General features: G+C 45.3%; 1 protein-coding gene across 1 annotated transcript in view; it reads left to right on the top strand.

Moving 5' to 3' along the window:
• The window catches only part of CEBPZ (CCAAT enhancer binding protein zeta), a 259,115-nt gene that overhangs the window by 230,465 nt on the left and 9,900 nt on the right, over positions 1 to 18,750 (top strand). Inside the window, exon 13 of the mRNA XM_073627558.1 lies at positions 7,263 to 7,324. Coding sequence (XP_073483659.1) covers positions 7,263 to 7,324 — 62 coding nt within the window. The remainder of the gene's footprint in view (positions 1 to 7,262; positions 7,325 to 18,750) is intronic.

Genomic DNA, 18,750 nt, shown 5'->3' with positions numbered 1-18,750 from the left:
AAGTGCCATCAAGTATCGGTCAGGCCAGTATCCCATCTACCAGCGGAACATGCGTTCCTGCAGGTAACAAGGAACAGGCAGAACAAGGAGAAGATTCAGATGAATCTGAGCAATCTGAATCGAAGGATGGAATCTGCTCAGACTCTGATGAGGAAGATGACACTGCAGAGAGCAGCCTGTTTCCCTCAGAGGACACGGATAGTCTTCTTAAAGCCATAGCTGACACGCTAGGCATTAAAGAGCAGAAAACCACAGAGCTCACAATACCTGACAGAATGTACAAAGGGCTACAGCCCAGGAAACCCAGAACATTCCCGGTGCACCAAACCCTTAAAGTCAAAAAAGAATGGGAAGACCCAGAGAAAAAACTTTTTATACCAGCCACAGTCAAACGCAGATACCCGTTTGCAGAGTCAGACACCAAAACCTGGGCTAAATTCCTCAAAGTGGATGCCTCTCTGGCAAAAGTCACAAACAAATCTGACTTGGCCTTTGACGACGCAGGTACCCTAAGCGACCCCATGGATAAGAAAATAGAAGCCCTCCTGTAAAGGGCATTGGGAAGCAGGGGCCGCAAACCTGAATCCGGCTATAGCTTCCGCCTGCACAGCCCGGACTTTGCTAATCTGGCTAACCCAGGTGCAAGAACTGCTGGAGAATGACACACCCAGGGAAGAATTAATAAAAACCATCCCTACGCTAACCAGAGCGGGAGCTTTCTTAGCGGATACCTCAGCTGAAACTGTCAGAATATCCTCTAGGGCCACAGCACTGCTGAACTCAGCCCGAAGAGCCCTGTGGTTGAAGTCTTGGGGAGGGGACATCTCTTCCAAGAACAGATTATGCGGGATTCCGTTCACTGGAGACCTACTTTTCGGGCCTGAACTAGAAACAGTCCTGGACAGGACTGCAGCAAAGAATAAAGGGTTTCCCCAAACCAAAAAGAAGCAAGGGAAGGCGCCCTTTCGGCAATTCAAGAAATGTAACAAGCCTGGGGCAAAAAAGCGCTGGGGTCAGCAAAACAAAAAAGGCAAGGGTGAATTCATCCTCAAGCCTCCTAACCAAAAGAACAAAAAACAATGACTGTCACCAGGTGGGGGGCAGACTTGCGGCCTTTTCCCACCAATGGGAGAAGACAACAAAGAACAAGTTCATCTTGCGCACCATAGCGGATGGCTACGCAATAGAATTCTCCACCTGCCCCCCCCCAACCAAATATCTAGCAACCATGCTACCAAGGAAAAACGATCGAGCAAGGGCTTTTCTGGAATCCCTGCAGAACCTGCTGGATCAGAAGGTGATTCGCCACGTACCTCAAGAAGAGGAACAAAGGGGCTTCTACTCCCATATCTTCGCAAAAAGGAAAACGTCAGGCAAGCTAAGACTGATACTGAACCTCAAACCACTCAACCGAGGGATAAGATACAAAAGATTCAGAACCCAATCTATCTACTCGATCAGGAGCATCCTGCCACGGGAGACATTCATGGCGACACTAGACCTACAGGATGCCTACCTACATGTCCCCATAAGGGAGGATCATCAAAAGTTCCTGAGGTTCGCGATACAAGGGCCAGCAGCTACTCTGCACCTACAGTATGCAGCTCTCACTTTCAGAATCTCTTCGGCACCAAGAATATTCTCAAAGATAATGGCGGAAGCATTAAAGGGTCTAAGACAGCAGGGTATTGGAATAATACCGTACTTAGACGACCTACTGTTCTTTGCGGACTCGGCAGAAATCCTAGAAAACAATCTGCGCACAAGTATGTCCTATCAGCAAAACCTGGGGTACATTGTGAATGCAGAAAAATCTCAAATGACCCCAAGCCAGAGAGTGGTATATTTGGGATATGTGCTGGATTCCAGACTGTCAAGAATTTTTCTAACAGAAGAAAATAACGAAAAAATTACACAGGCAATAACCTCCCTTTTTAGGGACCCATAACAATCAGACAAGGAGTGACCATACTAGGACTGATGACGTCTTCCATTCCAGCCATCACCTGGGCACAGATTCACATCCGACCTCTACAGAACTACATTCTGTCTCAGTGGGATGGCAGGCAAGCATCCCTAGACAAGTCCATTCCTGTCCCAGCCACAGTCAAACAAACACTCCAATGGTGGCTCAATCCACTTCGATACATCGAAGGGCGCAGATGGGCTCAATCCGATCCAATCAGGATCACCACCGATGCCAGCACCCTAGGCTGGGGGGCCCACATGGAAGGGCTCTGCTCACAAGGGAAATGGACATCCAAATGGTCCCAAGCCTCCTCAAACTTGAGAGAGCTAAAAGCTGTGGGGGAAGCATTAAAAGCTTTCAAGCCAGCGTTACAGGGGAGAGACATAAAAGTGCAATCGGGCAACGCCACGACCATGGCATATCCAAACAGACAAGGTGTCCCGAAACTTGATGAGGCTGACAGAGTCAATCCTACTATGGGCAGAAGCGAACATAAGATCAATATCAGGTATCCATCTGAAAGGAACAGACAATACGCTGGCAGATTTCCTGAGCCAGCAAACGATAAGACAAACAGAATGGTCACTGAACCAAACAACATTCGCTCAAATCACTCAAATATGGGGAGTACCCAAGGTAGATCTATTCGCTTCCAAGGCAAATGCAAAATCACCGATATTTTTTTCCCTGGACCCTACAGATGGCAACAGCGGGGTAGATGCTTTCAACCAAAGCTGGGAATGGCAACTGTGTTATGCATTCCCTCCAACTGCCATAATCCCAAAGGTAATTCAAAAAATCAAGGCAGAGAAAACAACGGTGATACTAATAGCACCGCACTGGCCCCAGAGAGCATGGTTCAGTCACTTGAAAAACCTCAGCATACAACCTCAGCTGACACTGACGGACTGGCCGGATCTGCTGTCACAGGGCCCGGTCAACTACCTGAACCACAAGATCCTGAAGCTTTCGGCTTGGTTACTGAAAGGGTAAGACTTCAGAACAGAGGGCTGTCAGACAAAGTCATCAATACCATCTTAAACATCAGGAAGCCTGTAACTAGGGCTATCTATGAGAAAGTAAGAAAAAAGTTTGTCTCTTGGTACAGAAACAAACCGATCTCCAACAGAGGGATAATCCCTACAATTTTGAATTTCCTACAAGATGGTGCAGACAAAAACATCTCTCCAGGCACATTGAAGGTAAAAGTTGCAGCGCTCTCCTTGGTCATGGATACCAGACTAGCAGAGGATCTGCTGATAAGGCGGTTCCTAATAGCACTTAAAAGAGCTAGACCAGCCAGAATGTACAGAACTCCCACTTGGGACATGGCCACGGTACTAAAGGGCTTTCTTTCCCCTCCATTTGAACCAATGGAAAAAAGCTCAGACAGAAACCTCACGTTAAAGACTGCACTCCTTCTGGCCCTGGTGTCCGCCAGAAGAGTGAGCGAAATCCAAGCTCTGTCTATAATAGAACCATACTGCCTAATACATTTAGACAAAATAATTCTCTCTCCAGATCCGGCCTTTCTACCCAAGGTCTCTTCAACGTTCCATAGAACCCAAAACATCATCATTCCCTCACTTCCAAAAACTATGGATAGTAGGAAAAGAGACACTTACAACAAACTGGATGTAAGAAACACGCTCATAACGTATCTCGAAAGAACGAAGGAGTGGCGTAGAACGACCTCCCTTTTCATCCTTTATGCAACAGAGGGAAACAAGCTTCCAAGAGTTGATGGATAAGGATGGCCATACAGACGACATATGAGGCACAGAATCTCACTCCACCAAGTGGAATCAGAGCACACACAACTAGAGCCTGGGCAACCTCGTCGCAGAGAAGGCAGGGGCAACTCTGGAGCAGATCTGCAGGGCGGCGACATGGTCGAGCTTCAGTACCTTCGCAAAGCACTACCGTATAAACCAGCTGTCTGACCAAGACCAAGCATTTGGTCGCATGGTGCTCCAGTCTGTATCCCCACCCTAGTAAGTATTGCTTGATACATCCTCTCGGATACTGCCCTGGAAGACGATTCGAGAAAACAGAGTTAGGTACCTGGTAACTCTTTTTCTAAGAAGTCTTCCAGGGCAGCACTAGTTCCCACCCTTGAAATGACTAATACCAGGTACAGCGGGGGTGCTTTTGAGCTTACTGGGAATTCCTTCGGTGCTTTAATACAACTGAGGCACGCAGGTAAGGCTGTGAAATTTATAATGGTGGACTAATGTGTTTCCTGTTTTAGGGAGGAGGAGCCTATCTCTCGGATGCTGCCCTGGAAGACTTCTTAGAAAAAGAGTTACCAGGTACCTAACTCTGTTTTTGTATACTGGTGGTGTCTTACCATCATGGATACACCAGTGAACCAACGTAACAGGAAGATCATTTAGCTGAATGGGGGTTTGTTCACCTTTTAGGATTCCTCTGACAGGCAGTAAGAGTCCCTCCCAAATTCACAGTTTGAGTTGACTGGTCTGGCTCGTCATCTTGCCTTAGCAAAAATTTTAATCTGTCAAAACAGAGTGAGTAGATTCCCTCAAGGGAGTCCTCCACCACTTGGACAGGCCTCCATTTCATAGAGTGACTGGAACATATGTCCACATCCTTGTGCTTTTAGCTGTGATGGCTTGATGCAAGCATCTAAGCTTGTGTTGAACAAATGCACAGAGCACTCTGTCTACGTAGTTGGGACATTGATAGTATGTCCAAGGAGTATCTGACTTGATTAGCCCTCAAGGGAGGTAATTTTGTTGGACCTGCTCTTGTCACCATCATTAGCAATGCCATGGTTGGCCAAAGTGTACTCTTCAAAACAAGGTTTGTGGCGTGGTTGAAGGATCCCATTTTTCTCCATCTACTTCTTTAGTAGTCACTTGTAGGCTTTGAGAACCAAACTCCCACTCAGTCCATAGGACTTAATGCCAGAGTCATCTTCGACAGGTAGGGGGGCCGTTTATACATCCAGGCAAGTCTTTGGGTAGTTTGCCTCCCAGGTATTTGGGTGCTCTGGACACTTTAGCCCACTGTCAGAGTGATTTCCTATTGGAGGTTTGTAGGATGTTTTGGGAACACCATCTTAACATGGTCTCCATTTCTCTTATTGGATTCTAGTCCTCGTCAGCCTCCCCTTCTATTCCTTGGGACAAGACATCCAGTGGGTTTCTATGGATCAGAAAGTCCCTGGTGTCACCCATCAGTCTCTTCAGTTAAGTTAAGTTTTTTTCTCCAGAACAGATGGTCCCTGCTTTTTCTGGGATCCCACTGTGAGATGGCTTCACGAGTTGGACTTCAACCTGACCTTCACATCGAGAAAGATTTGGGAGTCCTCCCTGTGGCAGAACAAGTGACCTGGTCCCTACATTAAACAATGCTAAGAGATCTGCTCTCAAGTGCACTGTTTTCCATAGAGACAGCACATTGGCTTTTGGCTCTTCTTAGCCAGTGATCTCTGCATCAAAATTTGGTTTGTTCACTTGACTGCACCTTATCACCTGCATGGCATGTAGAAATCTTTACTGCAGGTATCTGGGCTCCTGTTATCCTTCTGTTATCCCCCTGTTGGAGATAAAGCACATCCAGAAGCTTTTTGTAGGACCTGAACATCTGAAGATAGGTCTTCCTTCTGTGGCTGTCACCCTCTTGAGGAAGTTCCTCTGCATCCCTTCCTCAACCATGCCCTTAATCAGGTAAATGTTCTTAACAATGAGGCTAAGGTCTCTGTCCCTTGTCCCATGGCTATGGTTGGTTTGCTAAACCAGGGTGATTCAGGAGATTCTTAAACCATGTTCTGTACTCAAGGGTATGCAGTTCCGTCATGGTTCCTATGTCAGATCCTAGTGACACTTTCAGGTATTAATGTGGATGGTTTTGGCTTTTTTTGTGTCCCCTTGTACCAGTCTGAGATTGTGGTATACCTTCAATCCCCGCCTACCATTGTAGGTGTACCTCTCGTACAGACTAATCTCTTTTTCAAGCAGAATTACATAGTTTCCTTGAGCTCTCTACCAATCTTAGAGGTACTTGACTATCCTTTTCATAATCTATGCTGGCCTTGTTTGCAAGATTTGTTACCTAGCCAGGAGATCTTGTTCTTATCATGGAACCTTCCTTCCCTGAATTCTAAGGGTGTGGAGTGTAAGACCTTGAGCATTTACAGGTGGAAAAGCTGGTCTTATGTCGACCTGTTCTTTTGTCCAAAGCTATTTTTGGGGATCTGTTAGGCCTCTTTCACACTGGGGCGGTGGGGGCGTCGGCGGTACAACAGCGCTATTTTTAGCACTGCTGTACCGTCGTTCTTGCAGCTGTATTTGGCCGCTAGCGGTGCGGTTTTAACCCCCGCTGGCAGCCGAAAACGGGTTAAAATCACTCGTACAGCGCGGCTATTGCCGCGGTATAGCCACGCTGTCCCATTGATTTCAATGGGCAGGAGCTGTTTAGGAGCGGTGAATACACCGCTCCTTCACTGCTCCGAAGCCCTCGTGCTTTCACACTGAACAAACAGCGGAGGCTGTTTAGGGGCGGTTTGCAGGCGGTATTTTTAGCGCAATACTGCCTGCAAACCGCCCCAGTGTGAAAGGGGTCTTAACCTAGGGATTGGTCTCAGTGTTTTTTTTCTTTTGACCATAACACATTGTTGTTCTATATCCTCCTATCAGGTAGTCATGTTGTTTAACAGTCGCTCTCTGGTTCAGGCTCAGTGTTCCTTCAGGTGGGGTCATCCCGCCCCCTCGATCATTAGGTTCAACCTCTTTCCCTTGGTCATTTTCAGTTTCCCTTGTCTTGCAGGGAGGTACTTCTCATTTTGTTCAGATTCTGCTGTTAATTCTTAAGGTAGTTTCGAGTTGCAGACAATTCCCAAATCCTTCTTATGGGCAAGTCAGTCACTATTGCCCACTCCTCAGGTGGACTGCTTTTTAACCTTCTTTTCTCTATTCCCTTGTTCCACACTGTAAAAAATGAGACGTGCAGGTTCCATTCTGTTTTTTTTTTTTTTTTTCTTCCTGGTACTGCTTTTTCATAAAACTACAGCATTCTGGGTCGAGGAGCGGTTATGCAGGATCTGGGTTTCCTGGTTGTTAGTGTCTTAAACCTCCTGTAGGGGGAAGTATAACCCGCCTGTTTCTGAACTCATGTGTTTTTCGAGACTCCAGTAAAAATAACATTTTGCAGTAAGTAAAGAAATCTTATTTTTTGTTTTCATTGAATTCAGTTTTGTAATTTCATAAAACTTTCCGTTCCAATTTTTTATAGAAATGTCAAGGATGCTTTGTTTTCTCTTCTTATACAGATCTAAAAAAGGGAAAGAAAAGGCATTTAAAAGAAGAAGACATGTTTGCTGCTGCAGAAGAGGTATTTTTGCAATTCACAAGGCATGCTTTTTCATCTTACAAACTAGAATAGAATGATGGTTTCTTTTAGGATGGTGGGAAAAAGTGGCTTTGCATTGCATTTGAGTGTGAGTAGTGTCTGATTAGAAAGAAGGTCATCTAACAGCATTTTTTTTAAATTTGAGGTGTGCATTTTTGGAAGGGTTGCAAACCAGCGGAAGCTATCTTGCATATGAGAGGTAGATTGTGCCTTTAATGTTTTGCAGCTAGAGTGACATATCCTTTTACAAGAAATGTAAATGTCCTTTTACAAGCAATGTAAAAGAGGGTGGACTGATTACTAGGTTATATAGTTCACATATTTTATTAAATATTTAGTTATTTTCTGATAACCAATGAAACATCAAATTAAGGCAGCTCATATTGTAAAGAAATTAGTTGACCAATTATCTGAGCTAATGGAAGGCATGAACAAATGAAAAAAAGAAAATCTCTCTCTCTCTATATCTATATCTATATATATATATATATATATATATATATATATATAGATATATAGATATATATCTATATATCTATATATAGATATATATCTATATATAGATATATATCTATATATAGATATATATATATAGATATCTATATATATATCTATATATAGATATATATATATAGATATCTATATATATTCGTAAATACAGAGCTGCAGCACATAAAGTATCCAACTTTCCTTAAAATATTCCTCAATTCCCTAAAAACACACTTGTGCCGCTTTCCAAAAACTTTTAAAGTTTATGTAAATATATACTCACCGGCCACTTTTAGGTACACCTGTTCAATTGCTTGGTAACAGAAACTGCTAATCACATGGCAGCAACTCAGTGCATTTAGGCATCTAGACGTGGTGAAGACAACTTGCTGAAGTTCAAACCGAGCATCAGAATGAGAAAGAAAGAGGGTTTAAGTGACTTTGAGCGTGGCATGTTTGTTGGTGCCAGTCTGGTCTGAATATTTAAAAAATGACTGATCAATTGGGATTTTCATGCACAATCCTCTTTAGGATTTACATAGAATGGTCCAAAAAAGAGAAAATATCCAGTGAGAGGTAGTTGTGTGGATGAAAATGCCTTGATGTCAGAGGAGACTGAGCAGATTGGTTCGAGATGATAGAAAGACCAGCGTAACCCAAATAACCACTCGTTACAACCAAGGTATGCAGAATACCATCTCTGAACATATAACACATCTAACCTTGAAGCAGACACATGTAACCTTGGGCTACAGCAGCAGAAGACCACCCCAAATGCCACTCCTGTCAGCTAAGAACAGGAAACTGAGGCTACAATTTGCACAGGCTCTCCAAAATTAGACAATAGAAGATTGGAAAAATGTTGCCTGGTTGCCAGCTGCGACATTCAGATGGTAAGGTCAGAATTTGGCATTAACATGAAAGCATGGATTCATCCTGCCTTGTATCAATGGTTCAGGCTGGTGGTGTAATGTTGCTTGGCACACTTTGAGGCCCTTAGTACCAATTGAGCCTCGTTTACACACCACAGTCTACCTGTATTGTTTATGACTACAGTGTACCCATCTTCTGAGCAGGATAATGCACCATGTTGCGAAGCTCAAATCATCTCAAACTGGTTTCTTGAACATGACAATGAGTTCACTGTACTCCAATAGCTGCCACGGTCGCCATATCTTGACCCAATAGAGCACCTTTGGGATGTGATGGAACAGGGGATTCGCATCATGGATGTTCAGCTGACAAATCTGCAGCAACTGCGTGATGCTATCATGTCAATATGGACTAAAATGGACAAAATCTCTGAGGAATGTTTCCAACATCTTGTTGAACCTATACCGCAAAGATTATAGGTAGTTCTGAAGGCAAAATGAATCCAAACAGTGTATATTGTAATACAGTATATCAATGCACATGAATCACAGTCATATAACAACTCCGCAACATATAGAAACCAAAATAAAATGTGACAAATGTTCCCCTTTACATAGCTAGGATCAGATGTAAGCGGCGTACATTCAGTGTCGGTCACTCTCCTTTCCTTCTAGTCCGATTCACCTCCTGTGCAGCTCATAAAAAATATAAAAAATGACCCAATAGTGTTCTCTGTTTACAAACCTTTAGGTCACTTTATTAAAAACGAGTGATGTAATAAAAATTGACCAAGCGTGGTGTACCCGCAGCTCTTTTTTAAAGCAGAAACCCCCAGCTGGCAGCTGATGAAACAGGCTGCAGCCGCTATGGATTGAGGGATCACCTCTACAGCACTCACCAGATTACAGGTTCTGGCCTACATATTACGTCAGTGCTCTGACTTCTTGAAAGGGGGCCGGAGTCATGATGATTTCAAACATATATAAGCTTGCTGCAGCCCGTCTATGGAAGCCAGCTGTCAAACAGAGCTGCCGTTGCCCAAACTACAAGTAAACAAAGGAAAGCTTAATCAAGTGACAGCAGGCAGGCTGGTGACGGATCACAACACAGAAAGTGAAAACACATCAAGGGCATCTAACAAACTGGTGAATTTTCTTGTAAATACAATGCCAATTTTATGGATGGAAATCTATGAATATGCAGACCATACTGCCAATTTAATGTTAAATAATTATAAATTTTATAAATTCTAATGTATAAATAAATATAAGAAATAATACATCAAAAATTTAAATGGACTATATTAGCATAATAAATTAACTATAAAAATTAAAGCGGAGTTCCAACTATGAAATTTTTTTTTGTACAAATATATTATTTAAAATGCTATTATTTATATGACTCACTGTTTAGCGATCGATTGCCGATTTAGATCAAACAATGTCTTTTTTTTTTTTTTTCCCCGGCATGTTACATTTTCCTTGTGGGCATGTGAAGCCCACAAGCACTATCTTCCTGGTTATGGTGCTGCTGCTGGACCAGCATGCACCAGCCCATTCTACTGCATGTGCAGTAATGCGCCGTAGCAGCGCTGTAAAGTATACAGGTTGCCATAACAACGGGCGGCGGCGTCAGAAGTGCCCGCCCCATTGTTATGGCAACCTAGCCCTCGGCGCAGCCCACTGACTCCTGGGAAATGATGACACACATCTCCCAGGAGCAGTAGCGAGTGGAGGCGCCGAGGGAAGTGATGTCAGAAGCCGAGGTGATGAAGGAGGCAGATTTCCAGTGACCACATAGCAACAGGCATAAAAAGGTAAGTAAAAAAAAAAATCTCAATTTTTTTTTTTTTTTTTTTTTTTTTTTTATTTATTTCATGCACATTAATGACTTTTTTTTTTTTTTTGGGTGGAACTCGACCTTAACATTAAAGGGGGTTGTAAACCCTTGTGTTTTTTCACCTTAATGCATCATATGCATTAAGGTGAAAATACACCTGGCAGTGAATGCCCCCCCCCTCCCCCGTTTTACTTACTTGAGCCCTGGAACTTCATCCAGCGAGGACGCACTCATCCTCTGCCTGGGGTTCTCGGCTCTTGATTAGATAGATTGATAGCAGCGCAGCCATTGGCTCCCGCTGCTGTCAATAAAATCCAAAGACGCGGGCGCCGAGTCATACATTTGGCGGCTATGGATGCCGAATGTTGGACTCAGGAGCGTGCCCGCAAGGTAACCCCCCGGGAGAGCGCTTCTCCTAGGGGGTTATCTGATGTGGGTAGGAGCCGCGAGAGCCACCGAGGGACCCCAGAAGACTGTGTTCAGGGCCACTCTGTGCAAAACTAACTGCACAGTGGAGGTAATTATAAAAGGTTGGTTTTTATGTTTTTTTTTATAAACAAAGCTTTACAATCACTTTAATAAATAGTATGACATTTTGTAAATCTGAGAATTTATCAGAATGAACACAAAAAAAAAAAACATCAATTCATGTCACATAGTCACCAATATGCAAAATTTACATAATGTAATAAACAAAGCATATATGTATATGTACAAGGTGTAAAATAGGTATTGAACAAATCACCATTTTTCTAGGTAAATATATTTCTAAAGGTTCTATTGACATGAAATGTTCACTAACCCATGCAATACATACAGTACATACAAAGCAACCAAAACAAATAAGTTCAGAAATTAAGTTGTGTGTAAAATAAAAATGCAATGATACAGGGAAGAAGTATTGAACATGCTAACTGAAATTTATTTAATACGTATACAAAATCCTTTGTTGGTAATGACCGCTTCAGGATGCCTCCTGTATGGAGAAACTAGTCGTATGCATTGCTCAGGTGTGATTTTTGGCCCATTCTTCCACACAGTCTTCAAATCTTGAAGTTTCCTTGGACCTCTTCTATGAACTTTAGTTCTTTCCTTGGATTTTCTATTGTATTCAAGTCAGGTGATTGGCTGGGCTATTCTAGCAGCTTTATTTTCTTTCTTTAAAACCAATTGAGAGTTTCCTTGGCTTTGTGTTTGGGATCATTGTCTTGCTGAAATGTCCACCCTTGTTTCATCTTCGTCATCTTTTTAGATGGCAGCAGATTTTTATCAAGATTTCCATTCATCATTTCTTCAAAGATATGAAGTTTTCAGTACCGTATGCTGAAAAACAGCCCCACACCATGATGTTCCCACCTCCAAACTTCACTGTTGGTATGGTGTTTTTGGGGTGATGTGCAGTGCAATTTAACCTCCAAATATGGTGTGTATTATGGCATCCAAAGAGTTTAATTTTGGTCTCATATGACCAGATTATATTCTCCCAGTATTTCACAGGCTTGTCTAAATGTTGTGCAGCAAACTTTAACCACTTAAGCCCCGGACCATTTGTTGTCCTAAAGACCAGAGAACTTCTTACATTTTGGCACTGCGCTGCTTTAACTGGTAATTGCGTGGTCATGCAATGCTGTACCCAAACGAACTTTGTGTCTTTTTGTTCACACAAATTTCTTTTGATGGTATTTGATTGCCTCTGCGATTTTTTATTTTTTGTGATATAAACGGAAAAAGACAGAAAATTTTGAAAAAAATATTTTCTACTTTTTGTTATAAGAAAAATCCAATAAACTCAATTTTGGTCATACATTTAGGCCAAAATGTATTCAGCCACATGTCTTTGGTAAAAAAAATGTCAATAAGCATATATTTATTGGTTTGCACAAAAGTTATACGGTCTACAAACTAGGGTATATTTTCTGGAATTTACACAGCTTTTAGTATATGACTGCCTATCTCATTTCTTGAGGTACTAAAATGCCTGGCCCAAATTATCACATTTTGGAAAGTAGACACCCCAAGGAAATTTCTGAAAGGCATGTTGAGACCATTGAATATTTAATTTTTTTGTCCCAAGTGATTGAATAATGACCAAAAAAAAAATTTTTTTTACAAAAAGTTGTCACTAAATGATATATTGCTCACACATGCCATGGTTATATGTGGAACTGCACCCCAAAATACATTTTCCTGTCGCATCATGGCAGCATACACTTTGGGTTGTGACTCTGCCCCCACAACCTGATAGGACTACATAGCTATAAGTTGTAGAGATGGCCCCTGCCCAGTATTCTCTTATTTTTCCTCACCTGAAGGACTGAACATATCAGAAGCACCCCCTTACCGAATTCGCCCCAGCCAGGTTCTAGCCTCTCCTGGGTGGAAGTCCTTACCTGTACAGCCTCTAAACGAGCTAGATGGAAGGAGCCCCGCTCTGGTGATCTCGGGGGTATGTTGCGGTCTAGTATAAGCCTTAAACAGGCTTAGTTGTTGTGCAGCGGTCGCCATGCCTCTTTTCTCACTTTTTTGTCTTTTTCCCTCTATGCTGGGCTCTGTGGTCCCTCTGTGCCTCCCTACAGGCTTCCCGAGCGTCTCGGCGCTTCCGCGCATGCGCGGTGCGCGCCGTCAGGGCGTCCTTTCGATTTTGCCAGTTTCCAAGATGGCGCCGGGCGCTTCGCGCCGCTACTGCGCGTGCGCGAGCGGGTCGTGACCTCGGCGGCCATGGCAGCAAATTTAAAAGCCCTGTTTGTCATTTCTGAGCTCTCCTTGCTTCCTGGAAGACTTCTGACTGCTGTGTTTTGAACTTCTGCATTCCTAAAGCTACCCTCTCTCTCTGGGTAAGTGTCTAATACTTATGCACTGTTTTTTTGGGACCTGGTTGCATGTTCTTACCTTCCTATACCTTTCTCAGATACTCACCTTCCTCTCCTATGGAGGCCGCTGCCCCAGCAGATCACCACCAGCCTAATAGGTAAGGGGGGGGGGATTCCAGCGGTAAGTAGAGAAGATTGAAAAAGAGAGCAGGACCGTACTAATGCTACCTAATTGGTCAGCCCTGTCAGGTCCGCAAGATCATCTAAATCAGGACGAAGAGAATCTTCGCACAGGAGAAGCTGCTCCGGCCATAGACGCAGCCGCTCACGCGGAAGAAGCCGCTCAGGCCGCAAGGGGAGTCGCAGACGGAGTCGATCCCACTCAAGGCATAGCCGTTCCTACCGCAGAAGATCCCCTGCACGAGGACACCAATCCTCTACGCACCCTTCCCGCCCAGCCGGGAACGCTTGCTGGGTATGTGGGGCCTCGGCCCTCCCAGACAAACTAGCCTGCCGCAAGTGCATAGATGAAGCCACCAGGGAGAAAGAGCCGGATTCCATAGAACCCACTGGAGTCTCTACTCCCCAGGTCTCAACTCCTGATGCGGAGTTTACGGCCTATAGCACCTCACCCACCATTCCCAGTGCATCAAGAGAGCAAGAACTACCGTCGGATGATGAAGAGCCGGAAGCTTCAGCTGGCTTTGATTTTGCGCTCATAGAACCGTTCATCAGATCGGTTAAGGAAGCGATTAACTGGGAGGAGCTTGAGGAGACACAGCCTAAACAGAGAAAATATTTCCCAAACCTCAAGAAGGTTCCGGAGGCTTTCCCATTCATCGACGAATTAGATGAGCTCATTAAGGAGGAGTGGCAGAATCCGGAAAAGAAGTTCAGTCTGTCCAACAGACTTACCAAACTGTACCCTCTCAAGGAACCCAAAGTATCTCCTTTACTTTCTCCTCCAGTAGTGGATGCATCTTTGATGCGTCTAGCCAGGCACGTGACGCTCCCCATTGAAGATGCAGTAACGTTCAGAGACGTGCTTGACAGGAAGGTGGATACAGACCTCAAGAGAGCTTACCTGTTCGCAGGAGGCGCCTGCAGGCCAGCGGTGGCATTAGCGGCGGTTGGGAAAGCTATCTCCAGCTGGTCCTCAGCTACAGCGAGGCTCGTCACTGAGGGCGCAGATCAAGAACAGATCACTAAGGCCTTACAAGAACTTAGCCTTGCGGGAGATTTCGTGGCGGAGGCTTCCGTAGATACTATCAGATCCACATCAAGGTCTATGTTAGCCTCTGTAATGGCCAGAAGGGCGCTATGGCTTAAACCTTGGTCGGCTGACCCCGCCTCGAAGTCAAACTGGTGCAGGATTCCGTATGATGGGGTGAACCTCTTTGGAGTAAAGCTGGATACCGCAATCTCTAAAGTAACAGGCGGGAAGTCGGGTCTCATACCATCGGACAGAAGGCCGAAACAACAAAGGCCACCTCCCTTTAAACGTAACCTTCCGGAAAGATATAGGGATGCGAAATCCTATAGACCCGGGAAGGAATACAGAAGGAGCTGGAAGAACCCCCAGACGTCCTTCCTTAAGTTCCAGAAACCCAAGACCCCTGCCTCCAATGACCAGAAGTCCTTTTGAAGGTTCGCCCGCCCAACCAGCGGTAGTGGGGGCCAGACTCACAAAGTTCAAGTTGGTCTGGGCGGGAATGATAAAAGATCCATGGACGGTGTCCACCATTCATTTCGGACACAGGTGGGCATTCAGAGGTCGTCCTCCAAGGGACCAATTCTGCTCAACCAGACTTCCTCTTTCTCAAGAGAAAAGGCTATCCCTAGTCCAGTATATCCAAGAGTTGCTCCAGAAACAAGCAATAGTGGAGGTACCGCCATCGCAAAGAGGCAAAGGTTTCTACTCCCCACTTTTCTTAGTGAAAAAGAAATCAGGGGACCTTCGTCCAGTCTTGGACCTAAAAAACCTCAACCGGTCGATACGGTTAGAAACATTCAAGATGGAAAGCCTTCAATCAATCCTCCAAGCAATAAACTTGGGAGATTGGATGCTGTCAATCGACCTCCAGGACGCGTATTTGCATATCCCTATCCATTCCGAGTTCCAAAAATTTCTCCGGTTTACCCTAAATCATCGGCACTTCCAATTCCGAAGCCTTCCGTTCGGGATCTCTACCGCACCCAGGACGTTTACAAAAGTCCTATTACCTGTAATAGCCTACCTGAGAGAAAACGGGCTGAGGGTCCACCATTACCTGGACGACATCCTACTTCTCTCAGACAGCCAGGACTCTCTTGTCCTTCACAGGGAAATCCTGGTCTCCACATTACAGTCCCTAGGGTGGCTGATAAATTGGAAGAAGAGCAACATCCATCCCACACAGAGAATGGTCTTTCTGGGGGCCGAATTGGACACAAGGGAGAATACGGTGGAACTTCCGGGGGAAAAAATCCCTCCTCTAATTCAAAAGGTGAAAAGGGCAATCTCCGCTACAATGCTCCCGGCCAGGGCCTGTCTCAGTATCCTGGGCTCCCTAGCTTCCACCATTCCAATGGTCCAATGGGCGCAATGGAATTTGAGGCCTCTCCAGATCTCCTTCCTACGTCAGTGGAAGGGCACATCAATGTCCCAACCAATCCTCATCTCTCAGGAGGTAAAGCAATCGTTGATGTGGTGGGTACGTCCTCACAACGTGAGAAGATGCAGGCATATAGTCACTCCCTATCAAGAAACCGTGACCTCAGATGCCAGTCTACAGGGACGGGGAGCCCACTATCAGGACCTTGCGGCTCAGGGTCGTTGGCCTTTCAGGGCACAGGATACAGTGTCGAACGTTCTGGAGATGAGAGCAGCGTTCCAGGCTCTCCTGGCCTTCAGTTCTCACTTGAGGAGGAAGCACGTCCTCCTGAAGATGGACAACAAGGTGGCTGTTGCCTACATCAACAGGCAGGGGGGCACCAGAAGCAGGTCCATGTTACAGGAGGTCCGTCCTGTTCTGGAATGGGCGCAACTGAATCTACTGGACCTAAGGGCGGTTTATGTCCCGGGAGTCCAGAACACCTTAGCCGACTCACTAAGCAGAAATTTCCACTCCAACAACGAATGGTCTCTGAATCCACAAGCCTATGCTCTCATATCCCGAACCTGGGGCCCTCCAGAGATAGACCTAGCAGCAACTCCGGAGAACACAAAGTGTCAGAGATTCCTATCAAGGACACCGTTTCCTTCGGCAGAGGGGACGGACTACCTCCAACACCCCTGGAACTTTCACCTGGGGTACATTTTTCCCCCGACGCCTCTCATAGCGAGATTCCTCCTGAGGCTCAAGAAGTCAACAGCATTGGTGGTAGCAGTGATCCCTTTCTGGCCGAGGAGGCCATGGTTTACTACCCTCGTGCAGCTGAACACGGCAGAGCCTCTGCCTCTCCCATTGACGACAGACCTACTCTCCCAGGGACATCTTCTTCACCCGAACCCGGGGAAGCTACACTTGATGGCCTGGAGACTGAAAGGGCTAGGTACCTAGAGCAGGGCTGTTCCCAGAAGGTGGTGGATACCTTACTCCAGGCCAGAAAGCCTACTACCAACATCACGTACAGAAGAGTTTGGGAAAAATTTGTCTCCTTCTCCCACCAGCAAGGTTGGGACTCGTCCTCCCCGTCTGTGTCTCACATCTTGGAGTTCCTTCAATCAGGCCTAGAGAAAGGCCTTAGGTCAAGCACCCTGAAGGTCCAGGTATCGGCCCTGTCCGCCTTGACAGGAGTTAAATGGGCGCAAGAGCCTCTGGTGGTTCAGTTTCAGAGGGCCTGTCTAAAGCTGAGGCCCCCCAGAAAACCGTCATTCCCGGTCTGGGATCTCTCAATTGTTCTAGAGTCATTATCCAAGGAACCCTTTTTTCCAATGCAGAGCATATCCCTCTGGGATCTAACGCTGAAGGTTTCATTTTTAATAGCCATAACATCGGCGAAGCGAGTGTCAGAAATGCAAGCTCTAATGGTTAGCGAACCATACTTGGTTGTTCTTCCAGACAGGCTAGTCCTAAGGCCTTCGGATCGATTCATCCCCAAGGTGTCCTCATCCTTCCATTTTAACCAGGAGATTAATCTTCCAGCACTCAGCACGGATCAGGGAGACCCTCATCCACTAGATGTTAAGGGTACCGTTATGGAATATCTCTCAGCAACAAAATCCATCAGAAAGTCGGAGAACCTCCTAATTATCCCACATGGTTTCAGGAGAGGTCAAGCGGCATCCTCACGCACCATTGCTTCATGGCTAGTAAAGACCATCAAGAGATCTTACTCACTGAGTAACCATCAAGCACCTGAGGGCTTAAGGGCACACTCCACCAGGGCAGTGGCAACCTCCTGGGCGGCATATTGTAGAGTCTCGGCGGAGACGATTTGCAGAGCGGCTACCTGGTCCTCCAGGAACACCTTCATGTCTCATTACAAGGTGGATTCCGCCTGCTTATCCACGGTGGATTTCGGAAGATCCGTTATCCAGGCCAATTCCTCTATTATTTGATTAATAAACTTAGTTTGAATTCCCACCCAGTCTTTGCGAGTTACTCCCCAAAGTGTATGCTGCCATGATGCGACAGGAAAACAGAAAATTGTATACTCACCTTTCCGTAATTTTCCTTTCCTGTCGTATCTTCATGGCAGCATACAATCTCCCACCCGTCTAAGGTGAGATATATATATACGGAGAATACTGGGCAGGGGCCATCTCTACAACTTATAGCTATGTAGTCCTATCAGGTTGTGGGGGCGGAGTCACAACCCAAAGTGTATGCTGCCATGAAGATACGACAGGAAAGGAAAATTACGGAAAGGTGAGTATACAATTTTCCGTTTTGTTGCTTCTCCTGAGTACGGGGATACCACATGTGGGACATTTTGGGAGCCTAGACGCGTACGGGACCCCGAAAACCAAGCACCGCCTTCAGGCTTTCTAAGGGTGTAAATTTTTATTTCACTCCTCACTACCTATCACAGTTTTGAAGGCCATAAAATGCCAAGATGGCACAACAACCCCCCCCCCCCCCCCCCAAATGACCCCATTTTGGAAAGTAGACACCCCAAGCTATTTGCTGAGAGGCATGTCAAGTCCATGGAATATTTTATATTTTGACACAAGTTGCGGGAAAAATACTTTTTTTCTTTTTTTTGCTGTTGTCACTAAATGATCTATTGCTCAAACATGCCATGGGCATATGTGAAATTACACCCCAAAATACATTCTGTTGCTTCTCCTAAGTACGGGGATACCACATGTGTGGGACTTTTTGGGAGCCTAGCCGCGTACGGGACCCTGTTTTATGCACAACATTTAGAAGCTTGTCACACATCACCCACTCTTCTAACCACTTGAAGACA

Source organism: Aquarana catesbeiana, linkage group LG04 (assembly GCF_042186555.1).
Source record: "Aquarana catesbeiana isolate 2022-GZ linkage group LG04, ASM4218655v1, whole genome shotgun sequence".
Taxonomy (NCBI): Eukaryota; Metazoa; Chordata; class Amphibia; order Anura; family Ranidae; genus Aquarana; species Aquarana catesbeiana.
The sequence above is the reverse complement of the archived record's forward strand: the minus strand, read 5'-3'. Positions and strand labels throughout refer to the sequence as shown.